Genomic DNA, 27,583 nt, shown 5'->3' on the forward strand with positions numbered 1-27,583 from the left:
CGAGCTGCTTCTCCAGTGAACTTTGCTACTATTTATACCTGGGCAACCATTTTCTGTCTGGAAGTCTTCATGCTGAGCAAAGCTAAGCACCTGTCTTCTAATTAAACAGAGAGGAGCATCACTAGCAACCTTCATACTGCTTCAATATGGAATTACATTGTTATGGTGACTCTTAATTTAGCTGCACAGGGGTTATATAAAATGTCTGCCTGTATTTCCTCTGACCCCAGATGTTTGGATTCACTTCCATGATGTCCTGCTTCCACGTTACTCCCAGCAGCTGAACGGAGTCAACATCATGAGCGGGCCCGTATTTGATGAAGACTACGACGGGAAAGTCGATCCACTTAAGACCGCTAAAGTGTAAATTAATCACACACAGTCACGAACTCCAAATTTAAAACATTATTTAATATATTTACCTTTTAATTTCGTTCGTGAATTGTATTTCTTGTTTAACTTTCATCTTTCTTGCGAATGCTTCTCTGACACTTCTCGTTGCTGCGTTTTCTTCCTCAAGATTTGATGTTTTGGACTTTTAGTCTCATGTTAATTTATTAATTTTGGCTATTAAATATTTATGATGGAACAACTATAACCAGTTATATGTCTTAGTCCTGCAATACTTCTGACCATTTCTAGTGCATCAGTAAAAGACCTGTTCGTCAGATGAGCTGAACTGAGGATGATCTGGTGTTTCTCCAGGAACGAGGCTCCCATCCCCACACATTTCTTTGTGATCCTGACCAGCTGTGAGAACTCCACGTTCACCCCGGCTAGCTGTGAGGGTCCTCTGCAGGCCAAGTCCTTCATCCTGCCTCACAGACCCGACCACACAGAGAACTGCTCTGTGAGTGACACCGCTGAATTCCCTGATCAAACCGGAGACTTTTTAACTACTTCTTCCCCTTTTAACTTGTTCTCTCCGTTCTCTTCAGACTGGGTCAGACTTGACATGGGTGGAGGCGTGGCTCCAGTTTCACACGGCCCGGGTCCGAGACATCGAGCTCTTGACTGGACTCAGCTTCTACCATGATAGATTATCAGTAGAAGAGACGCTACAGCTGAAGACTTTTTTACATAAATAAACTCTGAGACACTGTCAGCTGAAGATGTAGTTTCTGAAGGAAGCCATATTGGTGTGCACTAATGGCCTCAGTCCATGTGGATGCTGTTCACCTACTCTCAGTGGACTTACCTGATTTGCCTCACTTCAAAATATTCCAAATGATCCATTCAAATGAGTGTGTTGAAGCCATATTAGTTTGTGTTGTGTTTGTACAGAAACTTGTCGGTGTCGAACAGCTTGTGTTTAATGAATTAGGCTCCAGAGGAACCAAAGATGCTGCTTCAGACAGAAGAGTTTGGCTGGAACAAATGACCTTGTGGAGGGAGACTATTTATGTACCAGAGAGGTTTTTATTGGCCGACACATACCAGGAAACTTGTCTCCAAACTGTTGTGTCTGCCACCTGCTGAGGGAATCCTGACACACACACACACACACACACACACACACACACGAACATCTGGAGAAGTGGCTGATGTGGCTGGTGGCGACACCAAATATAAAAAGACAAAAATTTCATTTTCAACTCCAAAAGGTGTCCATGATATGATGTTTTTTTTAATGTTTGAGATTTATCCATTCTTTCTGTTGTGAAATTGAATAGGTGTGTGTGTGTGTGTGTGTGTGTGTGTGTGTGCAGGCGCGCAGGTGTGAAGACCAAGTGGTGTGTGAAACATTATGCAGGATTTATATGGGAATGAAAAACAGGGCAGTCATTCAAAAATAGCAATTTACAGGCCTAGAAAAGTGAGTTTATGTGTGTGTGTGTGTGTGTGTGTTTGTGCCTGCGTGCGATTCTTTTTTAAATCAACACTCTGTTCAGTGTTTCTTTTTTTGTTTGCCGTCACCATGGTTGTCTGGAAGGTGACGTTGAAGTCATTTTGACCATTTTTAGCCATTTCCATTATGTTCCAGGTTTTTTTAAAATATATCTTGTCAGAAATGGCAGCTATTCACCGTTTCATATAAAAACTCTTCTACACTGACCCCGGGTCTGTCTGTGCTCTTTTGTTCGTCAAATTAGAGCAGCAAACAGCAATTTGGTGAAGGCAAAAGGTAATTTTAACCAACAGCTGTTCACTTCATTTTAAGATTGCAACAGCATGTCGCAAAAAAATGCAAGAAAGGAAGGAAACAAACCTGTGTGTGTGTGTGTGTGTGTGTGTGTGTGGTTGTGCTGTGTATTTGTGAGGGTATAAAACCTGATGCACATCCTCAGGCTGACCACTTATGGTGCTCTGAGCCTGAAGGTAAGACCTCGTAGCTTTCAGCTGAACTGAGATGTGACCCAGTTCTCATGGGCATAGCCTGCCTTCCTTTTGATGCTTTTGTTGAATAAGTTAATATACCTTGTTATTTCTTTGTCGGTCACAAAGTGGACCATTATGTAAGAATCAGTTGAAGGCATAAAGGGGTTTAAGCTTCTGTTATGTGCAAAGTCATTACGTGAAGTGGAACTTTCCTTGTCTCATGTGGTTTCATATTGTTTACTTCCCTCTTGAGATTCTTACTGGCTGCATTCGGACTGCTTGCGTCATATTTAACGAGCTAAATGTGAGACATCTATACATGTTCAGAACAGCTTAGTGTTTATTACACTTTTTACTATTCAGCCACGTCATCATGTGCAACCCTTTCTGCTGTGCCTGGTTGTTTCAGGGCTTTATAAACGTTCTGCTTGTATTTCTGCATGTGACTGACAGAAAGTGAAACGTAAGAACAGCAAACACTTCCAAAATTTAACTGTGCGTCTTTTTTAGCATGAATGAAAATGTAGTCACTGCCGAGAAATGCATGAACTTCTTGGTAACTGACTCCATTTTTTGTTTTGTTTTGAAAACACATAAATGACTACGGCAGATTTGCATTGTTCATCAGGGTTTATGTGACATCAAGTTTTGGAGCAGTGTGTGTGTGTGTGTGTGTGTGTGTGTGTGTGTGTGTGTGTGTGTGTGTGTGTGTGTGTGTGTGTTCGCGCGTGCGTGAGGGTTCTTGGACTTCGCTTGTATTCATCATCCTGTCTGAGCTAACCTGAGGCATGCTGTTGCTCACACACACACACACACACACACACACACACACACACACACACACACGTGGCTTCCAGGAAGCTTCGAGCTAAGTGGAAAACGTAGACCCCGCATTTGGTGCTGTCTTTTTCTCACAGCACTCAAGACTCCTTTAGCTGTTCTTTACGGTCATTGGTGTGGTCAGCGGTTACCAATCCCACCCTCTCTTCTCGGATATTAACTCAGGGTTACCTCGAACCACAGACAACCTGAATCATCACGGCCCTCAGCACAGCAGATAGAGGGGAGTGAAATGAGTGTACTTTACTGACACGATCATTGTCAGCCCCACTAATGGAAAAAAAAAATCCCACCGTCAAACTGAGAGCTGCTATTCTGACAAGGAGGTAACACATCAGTCCTGCTTGATTTAAGCTATACTTCACCAAAAAAAGGACGTTTTACCTTTAAATACTCAAAAATAGATGTCTTGGGCTCACAATGACATTTTGCCCTCCTGCATCATCTCTTTTCAATTCCAGAATGCTGGAGGAGTAAGCCACGAATATTTAGCTTGAAGCTAAGAGCACCTGACAGCTAACAACAGCTTAAGCTGCAATACCACAACAAAACTGCCCCCAAAAAAAGCACCTGTTTACAAATGCTCAAGCAAATTCATGAACCCAACCATGCGCTCAGTAATCCACTCATTTAAACTAAAAACCAAAATATAACATTCCAGTTCTGCGCGACCGTGAGCTCGAATAAACCAGTGTGACGTCGTGCTTTTCACATTGGCACAGAACTGGAAGTGTGACAGTCGGTTTTGAGGTACTTGGTGCACCGGATGATGCACTTGAGTTTGTAAAGAGACTTTTCCGCATCATCCAGTGTAGTCCTCATCTTCGTTATCCGGTTGTGTGCTCTGTAACCCGCGGATATTGAAAAACTAACTGGCACACCTCCAGTTCTACACTATAATGTGAATACTTGGATGCGCTTGAGAGTCTGTAAAGAGACTTTTTTTGTGCAGTTTTACTGTCGTTAGCGGTCTGTGTCTGTTAGCTTCAAGCTAACAAAGAAGTAACGCACTGTAAAAATATTCGAGAGTTAAAGTATACTCTTTGAGAGCATGAGTCACGTATTAGTCAGTACTTGAAAGGCAAAATACTTTTGTGCGGTCGAAGTATCACTTTGCCATCAACTTTGGCATGTTCATGAATACAAAATGATTCCTGGATGCTAATTTCACAGATGCGTTTTATGATATCTTTTTTTTTTTTATGTGCGTATAGAACATTTGTCCAGAAACAGATCCTTCATCTGGTCTAATTGAGATGAAGAGGGTTGAATGGCTCGGAGGACGCGAAGCTGTGTGACATGAAGCCTAATTACAACTGATTGTCCTCCCTGGCAGCAGCTCTGGACAGCAGCATGGACGTGCTCTTATCTAGCATCCAGCTGTTCAACTCTTCCCCTCTGCTCTCCATGTGCTCTGGAGAGGAAATCATTTTGTTAACATTTTGAAATGGGCTGCGTTGCCCTCTTTGTCTGAAAGACAGAAAGATAAAGTTCATTTTGGGGATTTGGAAAGCTATTATTTGCTTCTTTTGCCAAGGGTTAGATCAGATGGAACCCCACTCTCGTATTGTGTAGGACAGGACGTGCAAGCAAGCGTAGCTCTAAAGAAGAAAACCAATTCCCTTAAAATAAAGCATTTAACTCCAAGTTGGATTTGCATTCTCCAAAATCGATCCCTTTTATCGCCAAGATAATACACTCGCTACCGTCTTTCTTTCTCAATTTGAAAAAGAAAACTAGAACACAGATGCACGTCAGCCATCAATAATGCAAGGGTTGGCATTTGGTTTGTTTTGCAACCGCGCTATCAGTGAAGCATCACTGCTCATCCTGCAGCTGAGGAGCAAGAAGCCTGCCAGCGATGCAAGAGGAAGAAACGCCTTGTGACACTGACAGAGGAGAGTGAACAGGACATGAGGGGGGTGAGAGGAGCCGCCGGCGAATAAAGAACGATTGTTTGCGTGTTTCTTTGCCTATCAGATCCTACCCTGCAGATCTGCGTCATGTATTCTGAGAAGGGCATTTTCACTAGTTATTGGGGCCATCAGTGAATCAGTTACATCTGTTCAGGAAGTCCATATACGGTTCTGACGTTTCTCAACGACTCAATGGAGATAACAATCAGGAGAAGAGAGATTTAACATTTGCCAGCACACTTCTGTTTTTTCTTACAGCTCCAGAAGCCTTAAAGAGGAGGGTGCTCGGAAACCTCAGTTAAGGAGAGAGAGAGTGGGGGGGGGGGGGGGGTCAAAAAGAAGAGAGGAATTAAAAGAACAGAGTGAAGCAGAAGAGGAGGACAGGGAGAAGAGGACCAGAGAAGGGGACAGACGATTAAAAGATGGATTTAGGTTTGCTTCAAGCTCTGGAGAGAGAGAGAATCCTGGAGGTTCTTCAGAGAGACAAACTGCTGAGGACCAGAGAGGAGAACCGGATCAGGTGGGTCCCTGTTCTGTTTTGATGGGTTTGTTATTACTGATGAAAAAAGGCTAAAAGTCTAGTGACCTTCATGCAGCAGTGAAAAGAAACAGGACTTGGAGTTCTAATTTTGGATCAAATTCAGGTGTCCATAATCTGGATGACCAATTATTTTTATTCATACAAACATGTTTTGTTTTGGGGGTTTTTTCTTCAGTTTTGTTGTTGTTGTTGTTTTAAAGTTTAAGAAAGTTCCCTTTTCTTATTTCAGAAGGATGAAATATGAGCTCCAGGAGCTTCGGAGAAAAGGCGCTAAGAGTTTTACCCGGGAATACGGCGAGCGGACGTGCGCCCGATGTCAGCGGCCCCTGGGAAAGTTCTGGAACTCGGGTGCGGTGTGTCGGGGCTGTAGCCACCGAATCTGCAGCAAGTGTCGTGTGTGTGTAGGAACGGTGGGCTGGAAGTGTACAGTCTGCCACGCCTACAGGTAGAACACTGAGTACTACTACGACTACAGTACTACCACTACTACTACTACTACTACTACAGATGTTACTCTTTGTTTGCAAACTGCAGTAAGTCTCTCACCTGTCCGTCGTATTGACCCTCCTTACAGGAGAGCGAATATACTACCGCCCTAACTGAAAAACGAAAATGTACCACATTGAACTTTATTAAAAATATCATAAAATTAAACTCTAACGCTCACGCTAAGATAAAAAGAAGCCACAAGAATTACCTCCAAATAATCAGCAATGCAGCAACAGGATTAGTTCTAAGGCTGCTTCTTCTACGGAGGCCTGAATGGGACACGGAGAGGGGGGGGGGGGGGTTATAAGTTCCCACAAAGGTACAATATTGTTTGTTTGTTTTTTAACTATTGCTCCTTTTTCACCGCTTTATGTCCCCTTTAGGCTTCAGTACTTGTACAGTTGATTTTGCTAGTTTTGTAACTACAGCGACAGTTTCCTCTTCCCAACAGGGAAGTGAAGATCAGGTCAGGAGAATGGTTCTTAGAGGAGAAGTCAAAGAAATTTCCAGTCACCACAGGTTTGACTGACTCTTATATAAAATTCCCAAAAGAAAGAAAGAAAAAAACAGTGCTACTGCACTGATTGATGAACCATGAATAACTATTGCCAAACTACTGAATATTGCAATACTGTGTTTTACAGTAAAGTTGTATTTGGTCCACTTGCGTTCACTTGCAGGCAAATATGAGACCGTTGCTGAGAAGCTTTTGAAGACCTACAACGCGCTGAGGTACGACGAATCTGGAAATGGTTGTTGTTTCCAGAGCAAGTGAATGAAAAATAAGTGTTTTTGTTTTTTTCTTCTAATAGTTCTCACAGTTACATATCAGTGGTGCCGCCAACTCCTCCTCCTCACCTGGAACATCAGCTTCTGAACAGATCCGTGGTAAAATACATTATAATTCCTTTAGCAGCCAGTGATAAAAAAAAAATAATAATAAAAGTCAAATATATGTAACTGTGTGTTTATCTTCAGGATCTGAAAAAATCTCAACTTTTAACAAAATCAATGGAGAATTTAAAGGAGACCTTCGCCGGACGTGGTAAACGTAAGTGGATGTGTCAATTAATGTGCTGCAAGGCAGTATTTAGTAAATCTTCATGAGAGAATCGCATTTTGAAGCAACACTTCCTCAGGAGGTTATCACAGTGGCATCTGAATACACACGCGGGGCCTTAAGTAATAGCCTGAAACTCGCCGACGCCAGCAAGCACCAGCAGACCAAATCTGTTTCCAAATAATCTGATACCACATGTCCTTTTAGAGACCTTTCACTAAATCAAATCCCGCTCTTAGAACTCCGTTTTGATCCCATTTCAAATCCACTTGTTATTTACTGACATTTGCCTGTTTTTGTTCCCTCATAGCAAAGATATCTGCATCCCAAAATGACGAGCGAGGAGACTTTCTCAAAGTGGACGACGGCACAAGAGGGTTGCTTTTCACCTACAACACCCAGAAGAGCCTGTCTGACACTGACATCACCAAATCCATCCAGGTACGCCGGCGTCGACGCGCCGCATCGCCTTCCCTCCCGGTCTCACTTCAACCGTAGGAACAAGAACCGGGTGAAGTGAATATGGCGTTCAGCATATCCTCGTAGCTGAGAAACTCAACTATGACAGTCTGAAAACGCACACAACAAGAAGCAACTGAACAAGCGTGTAGTAAAAAAAAAAAAAAAAAAGCAACACAAAACCAGAGCAGTTTTAGGCTGCTGAGCTGGTTCTAATTCATCCTCCCTACACTCGTGTCATATGAATGAGAAATAAACACAAGCTCAGGCTTGACAGTTTCCAACAGGACGGTTTTAATCGATCTCAAACTCGCCGAACAAGCAACCAAACGCCATAAATTCTAAATTCAATTCACATTCGATAGCACCAGTAATCTTTATTCCGCTGTACTCACTGCGTGTTCTCTATCTTTCTGTTACTTTCTGACTGGGACGTGGGGACTGCAATGATGGAGTACAAATACGTACACAAGAATAGGAATACGACTACAAATACAAACGTGACTGCAAGCGTTGTACGAATGAGTCATTATTAGATCAAAAATATTATTGGTTTTATGGATGTGTTTGTGAAAGTAACTTCATTTTGCAGTCTTATGTTTGAGGAAGGTCAAACGGCTATACTGTGACAAAATGGACCAACCTGTACTAAAACTAGTACTCCACTAAGTTCTCGTCTACTTTGGCGCCTGTAGTTGTCAGCTATTGGTCTGCTGCTCCAGTATCCTATTAACAACAGCAAAATGACCCTGGTTCTGTCTACGGTGGAGACTTTTGGCATAGTTGGGTTGATTCAAACAGACTCACGTGGGTTGAGAAGGACTTTTCTGAGAGGCTAAACTGAGTGTGCGGTGATAAACTCATTACCACGGCAACTGAAGTTACCTAAGACCTTGCGACATTGTGCAGGAGTCCCACCGACAGCATTCAGCTGGTTTATGATGTGGCTGGTATTTTGAATCAAGCTGTTGAAGTTCAGTTATAGATTTGATGCAACGTCTTGAAATAATCACACAAATCTTCTTTTCAGCTTTTCAAGGGCCTGAGTCTTCCAAACCTGTTCAAGAAAAACAAAGACAGTGACCAGGAAGGTTCGTCCACCGGGGCAGAGGAAGAAACGTCCTTTGGTTCTGATTACTCAGGAGGAAAGAGAGTCAGTAGAGGCTGATGAGTTTAGATTTTGATGATTTAAATCCAAGCCTGACTGATCCCTCTGGTCCATGTCGTAGGGCAGCTACAGCAGCATCAGCACAGACTGCAGCCTGTTTGAGGGCATCGGTATAGCAGGAGAGCTGGAACTGGCTCTGGCCTACAACTCCAACACTTCCTGTCTGGAAATCAGTGTGGGTGCCTGCAGAAACCTCACCTATGGAGACGCCAGGAAAAGAAAGTGTCACCCGTAAGGATGATGGTACACATCAAGACTCGTCGTCGCACACGCCCTCATGAAAACCTCTGAAACGTCTCGTTTCTCCATGCAGATTCGTTAAACTCTTCGTGCTGCCGTACAAGAGTATCAAACTGAAGACGTCAGTCAAGAGACACACCACCAATCCGGTTTATAATGAAGTTTTAAAGGTAAAAATCGTCGAATTAATTCCATTCCATTCCAAATGTGCCATTACATCATCTTTAACTTGGTTGAAATTGATTGAGTTCTTTGCATTTCAACAGTATCCCATCAAGCCTGATCTGCTGATTGGAAAGAGACTGCAGGCCTCTGTGTGGCATTCGAGAGCTCTAAAAAAGAAGGTTTTTCTTGGCGAGGTCCTCATCCCCCTGGATGGCTGCAGATACGTAGACAAAGCCTCGCAGTGTTTCAACTGGTACCCGCTCTGTCCGAAGGTACATGAGAAGAGATACTGAGCCCAGGTTTTCAAAGTTGTGAGGACTGTTTGGTCCAAAAGCTAAACGTCTGCTTTTTCCCCTTGTATTTCTCTCTCCAGCAGACTGAGAGTCCAGACGGGGGCGCTGTGGAGCGCAGTGAAGGTAAATTGTTGGTTTAGACTCCAAACCATTTTACACATCCACTCCCTTGAAGTGATACATAACCCTAAAGGTATATTTTTACCTTTCAAGCACTCACAGATAGGAGTCTTGAGCTCATGAAGATGTTATTTTTCTATCTTGCATCACTTTTCTATGAGTCTGGGAAGACAAAAAAAAACCAAACCCTCGGGATGTAGGAGCTTCCTCTATCGTTAGGACACTAGGGGTCAGGCGAGCTTCTCTTTCGGGCCCTTCCATGATGCTCTCACAGGTTTTTTCTCATCAAAAGTGTCAAAGAGCTTTCCATGGAAGCAAACGTGAGAGTGAAAGTGTAAGTGGATGTCACTGTGGCCAAATGTGCGTGTCTCTCGTTGTGCGAACCATTTCTAGCGTCTGCAGGCCGAGAGATGCATCACCTTGGTTTTGCTGTGAGAGTTTGAATGCAATAAGAGGATGTGTGTGTGTGTGTGTGTGTGTGTGTGTGTGTGTGTGTGTGTGTGTGTGTTTTCTTTGTAGGTGTGTGACACTGGAAGACAACGGAGATAAGATGAAGCAGAAACTCAGCAGCAGCTGCTGGACAAGTTCCACGACAAACTGCTGACCCTGGATCTGTGGGACCGAACAGACTTCCTCTCAGCGTCTGAAATAAATTCCCCGAAATCATAATCGCTCTCAAGCGTTTCCCCGTAATGCGCAGTGTGTAATTGTAGCAGATCTCAGGTCAGGAAATAGTTATCAATGTATGTGACGGATACAAGTGTGATATAACACAGTTGTAATCATGTGGATTGTCTTAATATTTAAAATGAAATTTTGATTATTGTATATTTTTTATCCACGATATTTATTGATAAAATGTGCTTTTATGACAACGTAGTTCTGTATTTCAACGGTGAAAAGACAGGAATCTGTTAGGTAAACCTGAGTTTATTGTTTTGAATGAAGTGATTTACTAACTAGTTATTGTCGTAGTTGTTATCATTATATTGTCATCACAGCATTGTAAGCTGACTCAGTAAGCGCGTACGCTAAGTTCCCCGGACACATTTATTTGGAGTAAATGTTTCTGTCCGTTTTACAAGAGTGAATTCGATGGTTTTCTCTCCTTGTGTTTCTGTCCGTAAACTCCTGCGTGTCTCAACGATGCCCCAGTGTCCTCCAGCTAGTCGCTAACTGGGTCCGCCGCTAACAGGCCTGGAGCACAAGCGGTTATTAAGGTCACTCTTCACCCAAAAAGCGGGTTGTGCTCACATAACATTGTAGGTGCATAGAGACTTGATCCACAGCAGAAATATAGGACACACTTCTTCATTTCATTTTTGTGCATCCAACGCAGGATCTATAAATATTCAGGGTTTTTTTTTTTTTTTTTTTTTTTAATGGCTTCCGTGTGACTTTATCCTCAGACTCAAAGAGGAACCAGGCGTGAGCACCCAGCTGGAGGTGGAGGCCACGCCTCTTCTTATTACTGTGTACTTCCAGTAGAAAATAAAGACCGAAAATAAACTTGCAATCCAACAAAGATGTGTGAGTCCTTTATTTCCCGTCAAGGTTTTAGTATCTGGTACTGACACGGAGTTCCCAGGTCACGTGATATGGAAGCCATTAAAAAACAAAGAATTTTGCAGAACATGACTTTTATATAAATTACAGTCAAGAGAGGAGCAGAGGAGACTACCCTGCAATTCCCATCAAATGGGGAAAATTGATTTTTCACTGAAATATTCTACTAAAATACAGGAATCTATGAGATTCTGAAACCCGGATTGTTCACATCTGCTACTAATATCTCCTACTGATGTTTGATACGTGGGTGACATTCGCTGGATGTCACTGAAAACTGACTTTTGTACAAAAATTTGTTTAAAAAAAAGGCAATATAATGCAAAACAAGTGGTATTTCCTACATTTATATGATACATGAACACTGCTAGGAAAAAAGCAAACAATCTGTCCTACCAAAGACGTCCTGGGATCTGTTTATTATTGGACGCCGGACTGATCCGGGCGCCAGCCGTGCGAACGCCAAGGTTGACGTTGATGGGATGATTGTGGTGTTGACATGATTGCGTGACAGTCAGAAATACAGAGATTTCTTACGTTTTTAAGAGGAAGTTTTATAGTAAGATGTGTTGAAGTCTGAGCTTCGCTTATGAGGATAAACTTGGCTCTTGACCAAAGAGCGCGCAGAGCCACGTTCGTGACTGTGACCATCTTCTCGTAGCAGCCTCCAGTAAACGCTGCACTGGAGCGCCCACCCAGCGACTGGAGTGGAGTGTTGGCAGGTATTAAATCAAACTGTTGAGCAGTTAAGACCTCCAGCTCCAGGATCCTGATGGCAATCTGGCGAAGCAGTTCAGCTCTGACGATCCACGCTGAAGTAAAAACCTTTTCTACGAGGCTCTGTGGGCGTCCGCGTTTAAAATATTAATCTGTACTCAACACAAAGTTTTTGGTTGTTTTCGGAAAGAAAAAAAAAATCTGACGAGTGTTCCGCATGCGATTCAAAACACACAAGATGGCTGAACTTCCTCCTCTTCAGAGATTGATCCATTTTATTCAGTTGTCCATTAAAAATGGATATTGTTGTAAATTAGTGAAACAGACTTGAAGTATGATCAAAATGAATGTCAAGCTTGACCTATAAATGTAATTAAGGCAAAGTGTGTAAACAAACATTTGAAACTAGACAAAACCTCTTGGACCTCAACCAGAACACAAAGCAAACGTAAGTCGATCTGTAATCATGGACTTCTTTTTATTGCCAATATGTTGTACACCTCATTATAAAATCCATGCTGATATACCAATGCCAGCAGAGTCGTGTCCATCGCGGCGTCACTAGTGACTCGTGTCCGTATCCAGAGAGAAGAGAACGCGACCACCGTCTAAGTCCGTCTGTTGTGAACTTAATGCAAAGTTAAAAAAAAAAAAAACAACTTCATAAGATCCACCTCAACCCTCACGTCAGCCTCAGTGGTTGTTTGACTCTAAAAAAAAAAAAAAAGGTTTTTCAAAGTTACATTGATATTTGAGTGACTATGCACCTTGTCTAAAAAAATAAAACAAAATAAAATTTAAAAAAAACAAACTTAAAGACCGCCTGTCTGGGCCAGCGCCGCGCGGAGGGTCCTCCGGGGAGAAAGGCCACCAGATGTGCTCAACTCTCGCTCACCAGTGACGTGATACAGAATAGACTTGGGATACATTAGACCTTGTGTGAGCGCCCAGTCGGCACAGGGAAAGATGATCCTCCTCGTAGGGGGAACCCGACGGCGAAAAAAAAACAAACAAAAAAAAAAGATTTAAAAGTACCAAAATAATAAGTAAATCTTCCTCAAATGATTTCATGGCGTGCAGCTGGATCTTTCCAACATTCGAAATAATAACTTACAATTAAATCTCTTTAATTTAGTGATCTGAAGGAAGAAAATAAAAATGGAACATAAGACTTGTTATTATTTTGGTCAATATATAAAACCTTTGCAACATAGTTAATATTTTCATTTTCATTAGTAGATATAGCAAAAATATACAAACCAAGATGGAATACCCTTTTTAAAGTCCCATATACAGTATAAATACTCAGCTGAGCAGGATTTTTAACTACTGTAAAGCAATAATAAACATAAATGGAAGTGTTCAAATATGATGATCGAAAACAAAAGAAGGTGTTTTTCCTGTTTATACTGTTTTCCCCTTTCTGAGTGGTCGCTGCCAGACAGTCAACTGTCTTCTTTCTTCCTACACGACAAGTGACAGACATTAAAATGACATTCTGTATGTGCACATCATGGAACAATCATAATCTTCTTCGTGTGTGTATGTGTGTGTGTGTGTGTGTGTGTGTGTGTGTGTCTAGTTTCTCTACCTACCGAACCTCTGATTAAACACAAGAATAATTTGGTGTAAATCGATCAAATTACACACAATCAAATATACAAACATTATCTGAACACTAAGAGAAAATATTTTGGCACTAATATGTTTGTTTGTTTGTTTGTTTTGTTTTTCATGGGAATTCAAAAGCGCTGCATACTGCCTGACAGTCTCACAACAGGAATTTCGTCTCTGTGAGTCGATGTCTCCGCTGTGCTTACGCCGCTCCCGTTTATCCCGCGACTGGTGTGTGTTGTGCATGAGTTTGAGAGTGTCGGTGTGTCAGCCGAGGAGCGAGGCTGAGGAGACCAATCAGAAAGGGTGAAGTGTGCACTGAGGGGTCGGACGCCTCTTATAAGGCTTCAAACTCGTCGATCCTCTGCTTGGTGTTGCCCTGCCTGATCTGTCGTAGGGTTTTGTATTTGTCTCGGCCGGCTCGGACGTTCTCGCAGTGTAGAAGGTCATTCTGGGTGTTCTTGGATTCGTCGCGTGCCTGAGCCAGCTCCGAGGACAGCGCCTGAGGAGAGGGAGACAGAGGGGAGGTGAGCTGAGACCCTAAACAAACACAGCTACGCTGCCACTTATGTGGTAATAGAAGTAGAGGTTAGCTGGGCCACCGCGTCACGGCGGCGTCCACCTCTCCACAGCTGCTAAACGCCTCCAGCAGTCAGTCATTCATACCTATTTTGTCTGAATGTAACCATGTTACGTTGTTTTATGACCAAAACCCAATCAAAACAAAGGACAAAACAGTTTTTGAAGATTTAGAAAACAAAGTAGTGAGTATAAAGGTAACAAGAGAGAAACGGAATAAAATAAGTTGAAATCATTAAAAATACGGGGGGGGGGGTCTTTAGCTCTGACTGTCCTCACCTTCAGCTGTTTCTGGACTCGTTCGTTCTTCTCGGCCTCAGTCAGCCGGTCCTCTTCGTTGCGGTGGTCGTTGATGCCTTCAGTCTGCAGGTCGGCGCTGTGCGTGCTGGTGTTCTCCTCATTGTCGCTGATATCATCCATTTGGTCGTACAGAGGGGGGGGCGGAGGCGGTGGAGGGGTCGTCAGCACCATGCTCAGTTCTTCTTTGGTCTTGATCAGATCGTCCTGAGCCTCTTTGGCCTGATGGGGACAGAGGAATGAGTATCCCGGTCACAGCCGGTTTCTTTGGTCTCTTAAATTTTTGCCGCATCTTTGTGTCCTTTTTCTATTTTGTTTGTTCGTGTCCCAATCCTCGATTACAGGGAGCTCATTAAGTCACAACTACTTTGTTCTCTGGACAGTTTCGGGGGACGGCCTTCTACCAGGTCAAAAAGAGTTGGAACTGAATCAGAGTAATGAAGTTGTGGGCTGATTTAAAGCTCTCACCCGCAGCTGCCATGTGTCAGCCTCCTCTTCCTTGCGTCTTTTCGCCTCCTCCAGCATCATGATCCTGGCTGTGTGTTCCTCCAGCTCTGCAGCCTGATACAGAACAAGGAAAAACTACCATTTCAAAGATGCACAAGATGGGAGAAGATACAAATTCTTTGTATTGTCGTGATTTTGTCTTTAAATCATTTTCTCAAATGTATGAATTAACTCCAATTCGTCAGCTGTAAAAGTAGAATACGGCAGCTGACTTGGGAAATAAACAGTGCGAATGAACGTGGAAAGGAAGAATTTTCTCTTTTGAATGCTGAGCACAAATGTCTTTATCTGACTTGGACTCATATCGGACTGTCCCGGTGTTTGACTCTCAGAGGAATACAGAACAGAAGAACAACTGCCAGCACGTTTAATAGGAACGTAGCAGCTCAGACCGCTGCGGGTGGTCCTCAGCTCAGTGGCCCGGGTGAGGGGGCGGTTGGTCTGAAGTAATGGGGTGCGGTCCGGCTGAACACTACTGAATGATGTGCGATGCAATATTCCTCAACAAGAAACTGAATGGACAAAAGCAACTAAAATTTATTTTTAGATTTTGGTTTGTGAACCCAGGCTAGGCTTTTCTTTTCATTAAAAACAAAAAAAATAAAGGGAGAGTTTTTATTTATCCACTATTGGAGATTGTTCTTAGTTGTAAAACTTCAAGTGATGTCAGGACATTGGCCAGTGTATCAAATGCACTGACTAGCTGCTCTTGACTCTTCTTCTGGTCCTCAGCCTCGCGTGCCAGCTCCTCTTTAGCCTGCAAGGCCGCCTGGCGCTCGGCCTCCAGACGAGCCGCCTCCTCCTCGGCTCTCCTCCGCTCTTGTTCCAGCGTCATGGCTCTCTGGAGCTGTTCCTTCAGATCTGAAGGAGGCAGAGAAGGGATAAATGCTGAACTGCTGCACACAAGGAAACACAATACCAATATAAGCTCACTCGTCCAGCCCTTGTAGCTTTTTCGTACAAAATATTCACTCAAATAGAAGGTGAGGACTTCCCCCCTCGGGGGATGGAGGGAAGTCGACAGGTTCTCCGGGTCCAACATTTGATGCTTGCAAAAAACAGTATTAGGAACTCCGATGAACGATATATCACTGAATACATCTGAGCGCAGCTTCATTAGACTCCCACGTCGAGGTGAGAGCTGGACCACCCAGATGTGAGGAGAGGAAAGGCTGCTGGCCACACAGCCAGTAGGGAAGCATTAGCATTAGCATTCTTTTCATAGAGAAGTCAGAAAGCGTCGGCTGCAGGGTGGATTCAAAGCAGCAGGCGGCTGCTCATATTTAAAGCATTTACAAACGCGGCGAAGAACCAGGCATCGTTTTTACGGCCGGCCAACTTATGACTATGGCTGTTATAGATGGGACTCCAGAGGAAGCCATAAAGTCGCTAATCTTGTTATTCTAACACCTCCTGAGTGTCTGTGGGATTGTGAAGGAGAAGTGACCTGCTTCCTGAGGTCAATCGATTTAAAACAACAACAACAACAACAACAACACGGCGCTTTCCGGCCTCGGTGCCAGTTCGCAAGGTTGGCACACGAACAAACGCATCAGAGTGCTGAAATTTAAAAGGGTTATTATTACGCGCTCACACGGGAGGGCAGATTGGGGTATGAGTGTTTTAATGTCTCTCTTTTTATCAGTGGTTGCTTATTGACGCCCTTACTTTTTTCCCCTTCCACTGTATTATTTGACGCTTTTAAAAAAGGGTTTTTTTTGTTTCCCTTACATGTCACATATTTTCCACCTTTCCTCCCATTATATGTGATATAAATCATGAAATTGGGGAGAACCCTAGATGGATCTAACCTCACCTGCACATTTACTTTGTTTGAAAATTGGATTTGTAATATTCCCGTGTGGGAACATATGGATTTACATAAAGCACCAAATACAATCCCAACATAAAAGTGAGACAACGACTGCTGAGGTCCATTTCAAGGCGTTCGGTCATTTTAGCTGATGCTGCCAAAACACCAGACCTGCATAGAGATAACCTGCTCATCTACCTGCTCTATCACAACACACACATATTCCACTTGTTTGTACATAAACGCACACTTTCAGAGGTCAGTGATATACGAGCCCCCCCCCCATCCACTAACCGCTCTCTGCCTTCTTGGTCTTCTCCTCGAACTGGTACAGCCTCATCATCAGCTCCTTCTTCTCTCGCTCCATGCTCTCCTTCTCTTTCTCGATGGCCTCTCTCTTCTTCTTCTCGTTCTCCAGCTGGGCCCTGCAGATAAGACGCAGTCGCCGTTAGCAAACAAAAGGCAGCTGACAGAGCAGATACAGTTGTTGGGAAAGAGCACGCGGAAAGAAAAAAAACAAAACAAAACAAAACAAAACGAGGAAAGAAAAAAAAAAAACAGACGGTGGAGGCTACACCTCCAGATACCCTGAATTACCCGAGCCTGAAACAGCTTCTGAGAGTTAACATATGAAACATCAGAACAAAGTCTATCAAAATCCACTTGTATTCAATTGAAATGAATAAGACAAACAAAACATTGATTTCAAACAAAGAGAAAAGCAGCTTTATTGGCTACTTTATACTGTAGCTTCCATGTTTCCTTGCTGTAGTCGATAGGTTTTGCTCCATGAACATTCTGATATCTGATATTTAGTTGTCTTTCAGGAACGCTCCTTAGGAGACTTATTACAAACATTCTTTTAGCTACATTTGGACAACGGCCCGGACGTTCTCAACACACACACACACACACACACACACACACACACACACACACACACACACACACACACACACTGACCGGTGTCAGCTACTGTGTGTGACCTCCAGCTCTTTCTACTGGGATCTAGCAGCACCCTCGCTGGTATTTACCGTGTTGTCTGCCTGCTCCGTCTTACGTCACCGTGTTTAAACAGCTGTATGAGACAGACAGTCGGCCGACAGCTGTAGCCGGGGCCCGAGGTCAACATCCATTCACTTTCAGATCAACCCATTCAGGAAGTAGATTTTCCAGACTTGAAAAGGAATGTTGTATTATTACCTGATGAATGGTGGTTTCTCTGTACGTGTTCGACTATAGGGAGTGAAAGCAGCCTATGGGTGACTCTGCTGACAATCCTATCTGACAGCCTGTACAGCCGGTCCAGCCAGCAAAGGTCAGAGTTACTGGCCTGATTGAACCTACTTCGTGGAAAATCATCTCACACTGCGGAAAGTATTGTAAAGATGCATGTTTATAGAAACAAAACACCAAATTGCTCTTTCCCTGTCACAAACTGAGTATCTTTGGGGTCTGAACTGACGTTTGAAAATCAAGAAACTAAGAAAATGTTCTGTTCAAGTAATTTTGAGGGGAAAAAAAGCAAATAGGTGCATACTGTCATCATAACATATAAACCTAAATTGAATAAATAGTATCGTAAAGGGAATAATAATATTCATTTTATCGTCAGCCCAAACCATCAAAGACCGTACCTTTGTGGAGGTTCAAATGGATCAATCCCAATTTTCTGGGCAGTAATCGAGTTTTTTCGAAGTGAAGAACTCATTTTGGCAGGAAATTCAAATCCAACTCTGGATCTGGGATTCTAACGAGCCGTTTCTCCTCCAGGCGTTGGCTCACCTTTCCATCTGCTTCTGCTGCTTCTCCTCTCGGGCCTGGGCCTTCATCTGCTGCACCTCAATCGTGTCCGGCTTGCGGCGTCGCATGTATAGCTCGTGGTTGCCCATGCACAGCTGCAGGATACGCTTGTTTATACGCAGTCTCGGGGCATAAAACACAAAGTCCTGACATTTGGAGAGAAAGAAAATCAAGAAATCATGACTTTTAATTATTTTTCATGACCATCGCAACCCTGTTGTATCCTTGATGGGACTAAGGAGAAGTCTGCGTTTGTGTTGTTTGTTTGTTTTTTTTGTATCTCCGCTGCAGAGATTCACGACGGTACATAAAATGATGGAGACCTTGAACAAGAACTCCTGCTGGAACTGGAGGCATTTGTAAAGAATAAGGGAGAGAGACGTTTGAGGAACACGTTTAGGAGTTACTCACCGGAGATTTTTTGTCGATGGGTTTGATGATGAACTTTTTATCGTTGAAGGAAATGTTCCTGATCTCACTCCAGGGGAAGCCGATCTTTGGGGTCAATCTGAGGGAGCGACCACAGGAATGTTACACCGTGATATTATGCTCCTGTAGAACTACTCGTGTGTATTGGCACCATTTTCTTTTATTTCAAAAAGAAAACAACAACAACTCTTATAAGACATTACTACTGTGGCATGTGACGCAACTGGCTATACAGAATTACAGACGATTTGGAGTGATCTGCTACATATCTGTCAGTGTCACAATAAACTTCTTTCATATTGATTCTGAGGATGGGTTTGTGACTCCGCTGTCCAAGTGTGAGTGATGAGTCTGGGGCGTGACTCGCTGCTTTTGCCAGACGAACTGACTGGATGCCAGACTCATACAAGACACAAAGTGGCACTGTATGTACTGACAACGGTGTCGTAATCAGGAAGCGCCGTCATCCACCACTCACTCTTAAACTCTACCGCCTGAACTGGAATTTCTCTGTCAGTTCCTGTCACTGACACATGCTTGTGGAATTGAGAAACAAGTGGAGGTTATCTAAGCTATAAAACACTTCTATGACTGTGTTCTGGTGATTGAAATGTGCTTCATCTGTTTTGATTCATATCAGGAAGAAATGGCCGAGTTCGTAAAACGCCTGCGGTGATGCGTGACAGGAATGCCAGGGGCCTAAAAGACAGCCCAAGATATTCAAAAGATAATAATAAGGACATCTAAAAGTGTAATCAACCCTTCTGACCTGCTAATTCAGTTTGTGTTGGGGTGTGAACAGTTAACTCAACGCTACCAATATCTCTCCCAAATAAAATTTTGCTGACTCTCTGTTGCTAGGAGGAACTGCGGGTTTGAGCTCTGTGATTGGTTGGGCCAGCCGTGAATTCCTAGAAAGGCCCTGCAATGGAATTCAATGAGAGCCTCATTTCAAACGACAGTAAAATGAACCAATGATATCTCCACTTGATATGGGCGGGCATTCTTCTTGCAAAATTGTGTTCTGTTCATCGTTGACATACAAATCATTCTAGTTAATAGCTAACCCTCAGCTTAAATTAGCCTACTGCTACTGCCGGCACTTGTAAGGGAGAACGACTTTGTTGTTTATAATTAATGACTCTATTTTCAAGTTTAACTGTCAGTGAGTGTGGATTTCATTTTCAGTCAATGGAGAATCATCAAATGTTCTTTGACTAATTTTACTGTGGCTGCTGCAGCTGCTGCTGCCACCCTTCTGTGGCCAATTATTTATGTACACTACTGCTGGTACAATGGAGCCAGTGGTAAAAATACATCAGTAATAAAGTTGTTTTTTGTTTGTTTTTTTAGATAACGTATAACAGGGTTCCGGTTAGATATTCAAGTTATCGCTCGGTGTGCGAAAATAATGAATACAAGAAAAAAAATTAATTAGAGGCTTTGTTTTCAGTTGTGTCCTTTGGTTTGATTCTTAGCAGGATTACTCAAAACACCACAAGGATGATTATCACCAAACGTGCTGGAAAGCTGTAGCACTCAGCATCAACTCCTCTGATTGAGGGGCCCTTCAAATAGCACGTCACCCATAAACAATGCATGGCGGTTGCGCAAGACCACGCCTCATTTACATACTGAGGCACCTGCCGACATAGCACAAGTTTATTTGCTAGTTAAAGGGCCAGAGCGCTTGGGGTGAAAACGCCATTTGCACCGGCTTGAAACTAGCTATGAAAACTCATGCCATGCTTAAGATAGGGCCTATTAAATGTTGGGAGAGGCCAGATTCAATCATTTTACAAAACATACTCTTTACATTTGTGATGGCAGAGGTCTCGGCTTTTTAAGCGTCCCTATGACAGCGGAATTTCACAAAAACTAAAAGCAGATTTCTTTTGAATTCAGTGAAGGGGCTTAGCATAAGCCAGGTAAAGACATTTAGCTACATACAGTCTAGCATAAGCAACAAGTCCTCGTGAGAAAGAAGCTGAAAACGATCAATGACTGACGAAAATGCTCAAAAAGCTTGAATTAATTCTTTCTGCTTTCATGTAATTATCATGTATCATAGTCATCGAAATAGACGCTGATTAATAATCTGTCAGGTCTGTAATTTCCGTCACTACAATCAGGTTGTGATTGGAAACATCAAAAGAAAAGAATGTGTCTGACTGGTTTTAAACTCTGTGTGTGTGTGTGTGTGTGTGTGTGTGTGTGTGTGTGTGTGTGTGTGTGTGTGTGTGTGTGTGTGTGTGTGTGTGCGTGTGTTTCTAGGATGGTTGCTAAGAAGAAATCTCGGCTTATGAGGAACTCTCTCATAGGAAAAGTGGGCACCACTGTTGTCAGCAACAGACCATAAAGAGTTAAACCTGCACCAGACGGTGCCTTGGCCAAACCTTGGCTGCACTGCTGCATTGTGGGCCAGCTGCCCTCATTGGAGAGACACTGTTGTAGGTTAGCCTCACATTCTTAAGTGCTGCGCAGCTTGAAAAACCAGTCGGCGTAGCCATGGTTACAGGAGAGGGCACCGTGGAGGAAAGCTATTTCTTTGTTGATCGCAGGAGCACAAAAAGAGACTCACACAAGGACACAAGAACCCTGTATGTTTCCTGATGGTGGGTTTCTCTCTGCTGCTCAAAGCTTCACGCAACATTTAACCTATAATAAAGCTAGATGGACTTAAACACAAGGGCAGTTACATTCATTAAATCTTTTACACAATAAAGGAGAAAGGATTGACCTATAAAGCTGATGGGCATGGCAATCACACTGCTACACCAGGACACAGTGTTTCAGCAGCAGCTGCTATGAAAGCTGCCTTGGTGAGTGCAGCTTTACTATCTGGTCGTGATCACCACAGCTCAGCCGCTCACACTCCGTGAGTGCAGTGAACGGCTGGGGGGTCAGTGACTGAGAGGCAAGTCACCTGGGATGAGTTGTTACTCTAACACACAGTGTACTTCACTCCAGTGACCCCGCAGTAAAGGCCAGCAAGCAGCCAGCAAGCAGCCAGCAAGCGCATCTCAAAACTTATTTAAACATCAAGAGGGCGATGGTTACCTCCCAAACCAAAATGTCCTACAGTTACCATCACAACAAAACACTGGCTGGATTGCCAGTAACACCCTTCCATCAATCTCAAAAGACGGTTTCTCGAAGGAGGATGAAACAGACCAACATTTACTTTTTCTGTACAAAAAGTAAAGGGGAGAACAGGGTAGTAATCAAGTACAGGCCTGAACCTGTCTTCAAGAAAATCTCTGTGATCTCAGACTGAGATTAAAGCCAGCCATATTGTATAACACCAGTTAGGACTGCCGACTTGGAATAACGTGAAGATATTCCAAAGGCACGAAAAAAATCTACGACTATAGAGCAGATCATCTACTTATATGATTTTCATTGACACACTAAATGACAGAGCAGAGGCATCTCTTACTTGTCATCTTTCTCATAAATGTTGAGTCCCAGGGCATCCACTCCCAGCCACAGCTCTGTCCCCTTCTTGTTCTTGATGTCGAAGTAGTTGACCCCGTACATTTCCAGGTCCTGGGCGATCTTCAGGTACTCCAGCATAGCGTCCTCCCTGCAGGAATAGTCAGCAAACAGGTTGACCTCATCCAGGGGATGTCATATTGGTGTGTGTGTGTGGAGGGTCGCCCAGGGGATCCTCAGCAAAATGAATCCATTCGTACGCATTTAAATACAAGAACTCTAGCATAGCATAGCATCCCTAATCTGACCTAAACATGTGTCATTTTAATCATAAAATAGAGGGGTTTTTTCCCTCAGGTCTTGGGGCTCATTTCTCAGTCATTTTGTCATACCCTGACAAAACTGTTTTTCTATTTTTTTTTAATCGTTCTAGTTAATTTTAACGTAATTCACTTTTGCACGTTATTGAGAGAAATCAAGTGAGTTCGCTTGGTGGGTGAGTTAGCGCATTCACTAAAAGCAAACAAAAAACGTACAATATTGTAACAAGTCTACTGTTTATTACCTTGGCCCCCAGCACGACCGTGAGGAACCTAGGAGTTCTTTTTGATCAGGATCTGTCCTTTAACACCCACATTAAGCAAATTTCTAGAGACCATGTCTCTCCTGTACTGGCTCCTCTGCATTGGCTCCCTGTCAAATTCAGAATAGAATTCAAAATTCTCCTTCTAAGTCCTCAACAGTCAGGCCCCTTCATATTTGACAGAGCTTATAGTTCCCTATTATCCAGCTAGAACCCTTCGCTCCCAGGATGCAGGGTTACTGGTGGTTCCTAGAGGTTCTAAAAGTAGAATGGGAGCCAGAGCCTTCAGCTATCAGGCTCCCCTCCTGTAGAACCGTCTCCCAGTTTCGTTCCGGGATGCAGACACCCTCTCTACCTTTAAGAGCAGACTAAAGACCTTCCTTTTTGATCAGGCTTATAGTTGGTCTGCTTAGGCTGGTCCTTAGAGATGCTGCTATAGGCTTAGACTGCCGGGGGATCTCCCATGGTGCACTGGGCTTCTCTCTCCTCCACTCTTTCCTCTCTTTCCTCCTGTATGTGTCATACATAAATCATACTCATACGTATAACTAACTCGTCTTCTTCTATGGAGCCTTCAGGCTCCCAGCATCCCAGATCCCGGGTGCTGCTGGAGGAGGCTGCAGACCTGAAGAGGCTCAAGCTACCACCCGTAGCACCACCTGCTCACGTCCCCATCCGTCCATTAGTCTCTTCCCTTTCTCTCTCTCTTAATCTCTGTCCCACTCTTTCCTTCTAACCCCAACCCTTGACTTGACTTTCATTGCTTGTGAATGTAGAAAGTATAGATAAGACTCTCCAGTGAGATCAAATAGGGTTCTGTGCATTATTGACAGTCAAGTTAAAGGTCTAGAAAAATGACAAAGTTTAAAAAAAGAAAAATGAAACAAGATTAATCAGTCACATAAAACACACTCACTTTAGCATCCCGCCGTGTTCCTCGTGCCACACCTGAATCCTCTCCTCCCACTGCTCTTTGGATAACTTGTGCTGCTCCATGACTCTACAAAACAAGGCAACAAAGGGCTGTTAAAATCTGATCCCAATACAGAATCAGGTATCCTCAGTTTCTCTCCGTTATCTTGACCTCATCTGCACTTATTTTGTATTTCTGAGACGCTAAATGTCACGCAATAGTGTCAGTGACATTTTGAAACCACCAATGTATTCAAATTAGCCAGACATCATAACACATAGTTATACAAATGCATTTTACTTTCAGTTTAGCTCTTAAATCTGGAGCAGACATCGTGGCTAGCTAACACCGTTAAGATTAAAATCTATTATATAGCATGGCAACTCTTTGTGAGTTTGATTTTTTTAGTTTCCTTCTTCCTCAAAAATTTAAATGATAAGCATCTTGTGCCAAAAAAACCCAAAACAATTGTCTGCTACTATCTAACCACTTTATTCAGACAAATATGTCAAGTGCGTGACCGTATCTTTTTTTTAGACCAAGATTTGTTGTCCACATCTCACCTGTGCGGCAACATGCCTTCAGACATAAGGTATCCCGTTCGGTGGATATCTTTGTTGTAGTCTCCAAACTTTGCTTGAACCGAGTAAGAGGCGAGCAGCACCGCCGTCTCTGGTGGACAGTAAACCTCATCGCTGAGGATTCCCTCTTTCACCTGCAGGAAGAAGAGCTTCTGGGTGATGTCCTGGATCAGCTCCTCAGATACGTCCTCTGGGAAGAATTTGGCCCGAAATTTGAACTGTAGAGGGTTCTCCTTCTTCACATCCTGGGATGATACCTGGGGAGGAATTAGAAAAACATAGGGTAGATTGAAACAAATCTCATGTCTGCAAGCCTGGTGAATCGAGCCAGATGAAGAGCAGAGGAGCAAAGACTGTCCGGCTCTTTTCAAACATCAACTCATTAGCGCTTCCAAAACTCACTAATTAACACATTATATCTGCGTTGTTGAATCCTTGCAAAAACTCTCATTGCTGTGTAAAAGGTTATGTGCTAAGTACTTCTTGTCCTGGAGGAGTATCTTTCTGCAGTCTGGCTGTTTGGCAGCTGCTCCCATCTGTTTTTTTTTTTTTTTTTTTTTTTTTTTAAGGCTTTATGCTAAACTATGCTACAAGTCTGTTGGGTCCAACCATTCATTCGCCTTGGAGATTAACAGTGGCATCGACCTTCTAATCTAACTCTTGGCAAGACAGCACTCAGCTCCATTTCCCAAAACTATCCTCATACTATTCTAATCCTTTTCCAATCAATTTTCCTTAACTTGAGAGCCAGGGAGTGAAGCAGAAAGAATACACAACATCATTTATGACAAAATTGTACTTGTGATGGCGACAATACAACTGGCATCATCCACAATCACATACTGTGCTGTCAAAGGTCAATATATTAGGAAACAGTAAGTTCTGCAATTTCATGGGTGACCTGCCCTTAGCAAAAGAGATCCAACGGTCTCATTTAGTGGAAATAAACTTTAATACCTCTCAGCTACAGTGTGTGTGTGCACAATGCCCCTCTTCCTCTAATTTCAAAACAGGAACCAGGCGGTTCGGATGGAGATAATGGGGCTGTATGAGGGCCGGGAATATTCCAGTTCAAGCTTTGCATTGTGCAGCTGAGCTGCAACGCATTGTCAGCACAGAGAGTACAGTTAACTGCTGCTGACTGAGGCAAGCGTAACCGTTCTGTCTCTCCCACCCTTGTTTATGATTATAGGTGCAAAAAAGGGCCATTTTTTTAGCTTTCTCAACATGGACTAGTAGGGTTTCCTGGATTTGTTTCTGTCAGGAAAGCAAAAAATCCCATTTCAATCCCGGAAACGTTCTCAATATATTTAAATGTACAGTGTTTCAGTCTATGTTTGTGGTGCAGTTTTCCAAAGACATTTCTACAGCAATAAGATGCAGAACTGAGTGGTCTAACACAGCAGTCAACATCTACAGGACTATTCTGCTCATTTGCACGCATGACTTCATTCATCTCCCTGATTTGCTTAAACTGTTGGATTACTTGAAACTTGAGGAATAATAGTTCATCTAGGTAGCTCGTGCTTACATACGAACGACACAAGAAAACACTGACGCGGTTATGGTTCGCAAAGAGTTCACACTCAACTCCTGCTGATTAGATGCTGGGATCTGACAGCACAAACACAGGCAGAAACCAAACCAGCCAGCCTCCACAATTACCTGGAAGACTGACCACAATAAAGTATGTGAATACTGTAATATGATAGCTACTGATTGACAGAAAGGCAAACACCGGAGTACCGATTCTCCTGTCTCCACACAGGAATGCGGTCTTTTCCTATTGTTTATTGAATTTAACTGAATGGATTGCAAAAGCTTGGCAGAATAGGTGAAAGGTGAAATGATAGAGTAGATATCCAACATACACTGTAGGTTAATATGTACCACGATAGGGCTCCAGCTTTACTCCTCACGTTAATAGAAATGGTGATTCATATCATCCCTATTTTTCTGCCCCTCAAAAACTTCGTTGCAGCCACAAGGCAGTTCTTACAGAAATGGATCAGTGACTTTGTACAACACGCAGCCAGGAGAGGCGCAGCCACAGTCAGCTGGCGTGAGTGATTCAAACAGGAATAACATCACGCAAGATCCAGATTTTGTGAAACATTGCCTAAAAGTTTTACTTTACAAGTTGTGTATTTTGCAGATATATATATACACGACTGAGATCAGAAATTACCTCCGTCATTATTACAAAGTGTGAGCAAGTCCAAACAGGGGCACAAAAGAAAAGCAATTGCAAAAGAGGAGGGTTACAATGAAAAAGAAAAAGAAAGGAGAAGGTTCTTACCTTTTTGTCCAGTTTTAGCCAAGTAAAATATCCTTTGCTATCCATATACTGAAGTCCAAAGTACCACACCTCACGTAAGCCGATTGTCTTCACCACCTACACAAAGACAAACAGAATTACTCACAACAGGGTAAAAACAAATCAATTGAACAGACCTTTTTTATGTCACAATACCAATATAATACGAAAACATAACATACTAAATACCAAAATATGGCCTGACGCATAATATTACACTTAGTACATCATACCAGTATATTGAAGGAAAGAAATGGGAATGTATAATTGGCGAGAGTTTCAATGCTCAATTGATGTGGTATGATTAACCACAAAAATCAAGTAATTAACTATGTCCTGTTTTGAATGTCAATTATTTCTGTTGCGGAGTGAGGAGGTGCTAAAACTAACATGTGTAACAATAGCAAGACATGCTCAGGTAGCAGATTCCCAGCCAGATCTTAGCTTATGTGTTTCTAACTCGTCTTCTTCTCCGGTGCCTTCGGGCTCCCCGCATCCCAGATCCCAGGTGCTGCTGGAGGAGGCTGCAGACCTGAAGAGGCTCAAGCTGCAACCCGTAGCACCACCTGTTCACGCCCTCGTCTGTCCATCAGTCTCTCCCCTTTCTCTATCTCTTTATCTCTGTCCCTCTCTTTCCTTCTATATATCAGTCTTCCTCCATTATCTGTCTTTGTCTCTGCCCCGCTCTCCTGCCCCCCCCAATCAGTCAAAGCAGAAGGCCGTCCCCATTGAGCCTGGATCTGCTTGATGTTCCTGCCTGTTAAAGGAAGGTTTTCTGTTGCAGGATGTGCTTGCTGATGGAGAATTGTTGGGAGTAAA

General features: G+C 43.1%; 3 protein-coding genes across 4 annotated transcripts in view; 2 read left to right on the forward strand and 1 right to left on the reverse strand.

The window, feature by feature from the left end:
* The window catches only part of enpp1 (ectonucleotide pyrophosphatase/phosphodiesterase 1), a 29,377-nt gene extending 26,412 nt beyond the window's left edge, over window positions 1-2,965 (forward strand). The window contains exons 21-23 of the mRNA XM_086189872.1: window positions 231-363; window positions 706-850; window positions 939-2,965. Coding sequence (XP_086045998.1) covers window positions 231-363; window positions 706-850; window positions 939-1,088 — 428 coding nt within the window. The 3' untranslated portion in view covers window positions 1,089-2,965. The remainder of the gene's footprint in view (window positions 1-230; window positions 364-705; window positions 851-938) is intronic.
* Window positions 2,966-3,764: 799 nt separating this feature from the next.
* sytl3 (synaptotagmin-like 3) lies at window positions 3,765-11,452 on the forward strand. 2 transcript variants are annotated; one of them, XM_086188867.1, is made up of 13 exons: window positions 3,765-5,595; window positions 5,846-6,061; window positions 6,557-6,624; window positions 6,786-6,837; window positions 6,918-6,993; window positions 7,084-7,156; window positions 7,476-7,606; window positions 8,655-8,777; window positions 8,854-9,023; window positions 9,106-9,202; window positions 9,299-9,469; window positions 9,574-9,613; window positions 10,130-11,452. In XM_086188867.1, exons 1-13 carry the CDS (start codon window positions 5,498-5,500, stop codon window positions 10,135-10,137), a joined length of 1,323 nt encoding a protein of 440 aa, XP_086044993.1. In that variant the 5' UTR covers window positions 3,765-5,497; the 3' UTR covers window positions 10,138-11,452. The 2 variants fall into 2 exon arrangements, with proteins under 2 accessions (XP_086044993.1, XP_086044992.1); XM_086188866.1 differs by having other exon boundaries at window positions 3,766-5,595; window positions 9,571-9,613.
* A 900-nt stretch (window positions 11,453-12,352) lies between these two features.
* The window catches only part of ezrb (ezrin b), a 30,092-nt gene continuing 14,861 nt past the window's right edge, over window positions 12,353-27,583 (reverse strand). The window contains exons 4-14 of the mRNA XM_086188865.1: window positions 26,747-26,842; window positions 24,430-24,704; window positions 23,870-23,953; window positions 22,375-22,521; window positions 18,918-19,014; window positions 18,489-18,652; window positions 16,998-17,128; window positions 15,591-15,751; window positions 14,852-14,944; window positions 14,366-14,605; window positions 12,353-14,009 (exon numbers count right to left, since the gene is read on the reverse strand). Of these exons, the coding sequence (XP_086044991.1) occupies window positions 13,845-14,009; window positions 14,366-14,605; window positions 14,852-14,944; window positions 15,591-15,751; window positions 16,998-17,128; window positions 18,489-18,652; window positions 18,918-19,014; window positions 22,375-22,521; window positions 23,870-23,953; window positions 24,430-24,704; window positions 26,747-26,842 (1,653 nt within the window). The 3' untranslated portion in view covers window positions 12,353-13,844. The remainder of the gene's footprint in view (window positions 14,010-14,365; window positions 14,606-14,851; window positions 14,945-15,590; window positions 15,752-16,997; window positions 17,129-18,488; window positions 18,653-18,917; window positions 19,015-22,374; window positions 22,522-23,869; window positions 23,954-24,429; window positions 24,705-26,746; window positions 26,843-27,583) is intronic.

This window comes from Aulostomus chinensis, chromosome 20 (assembly GCF_037954235.1).
Source record: "Aulostomus chinensis isolate RoL2024-O1b breed Wild chromosome 20, RoL_Achi_v1.0, whole genome shotgun sequence".
In the NCBI taxonomy this organism is placed as follows: Eukaryota; Metazoa; Chordata; class Actinopteri; order Syngnathiformes; family Aulostomidae; genus Aulostomus; species Aulostomus chinensis.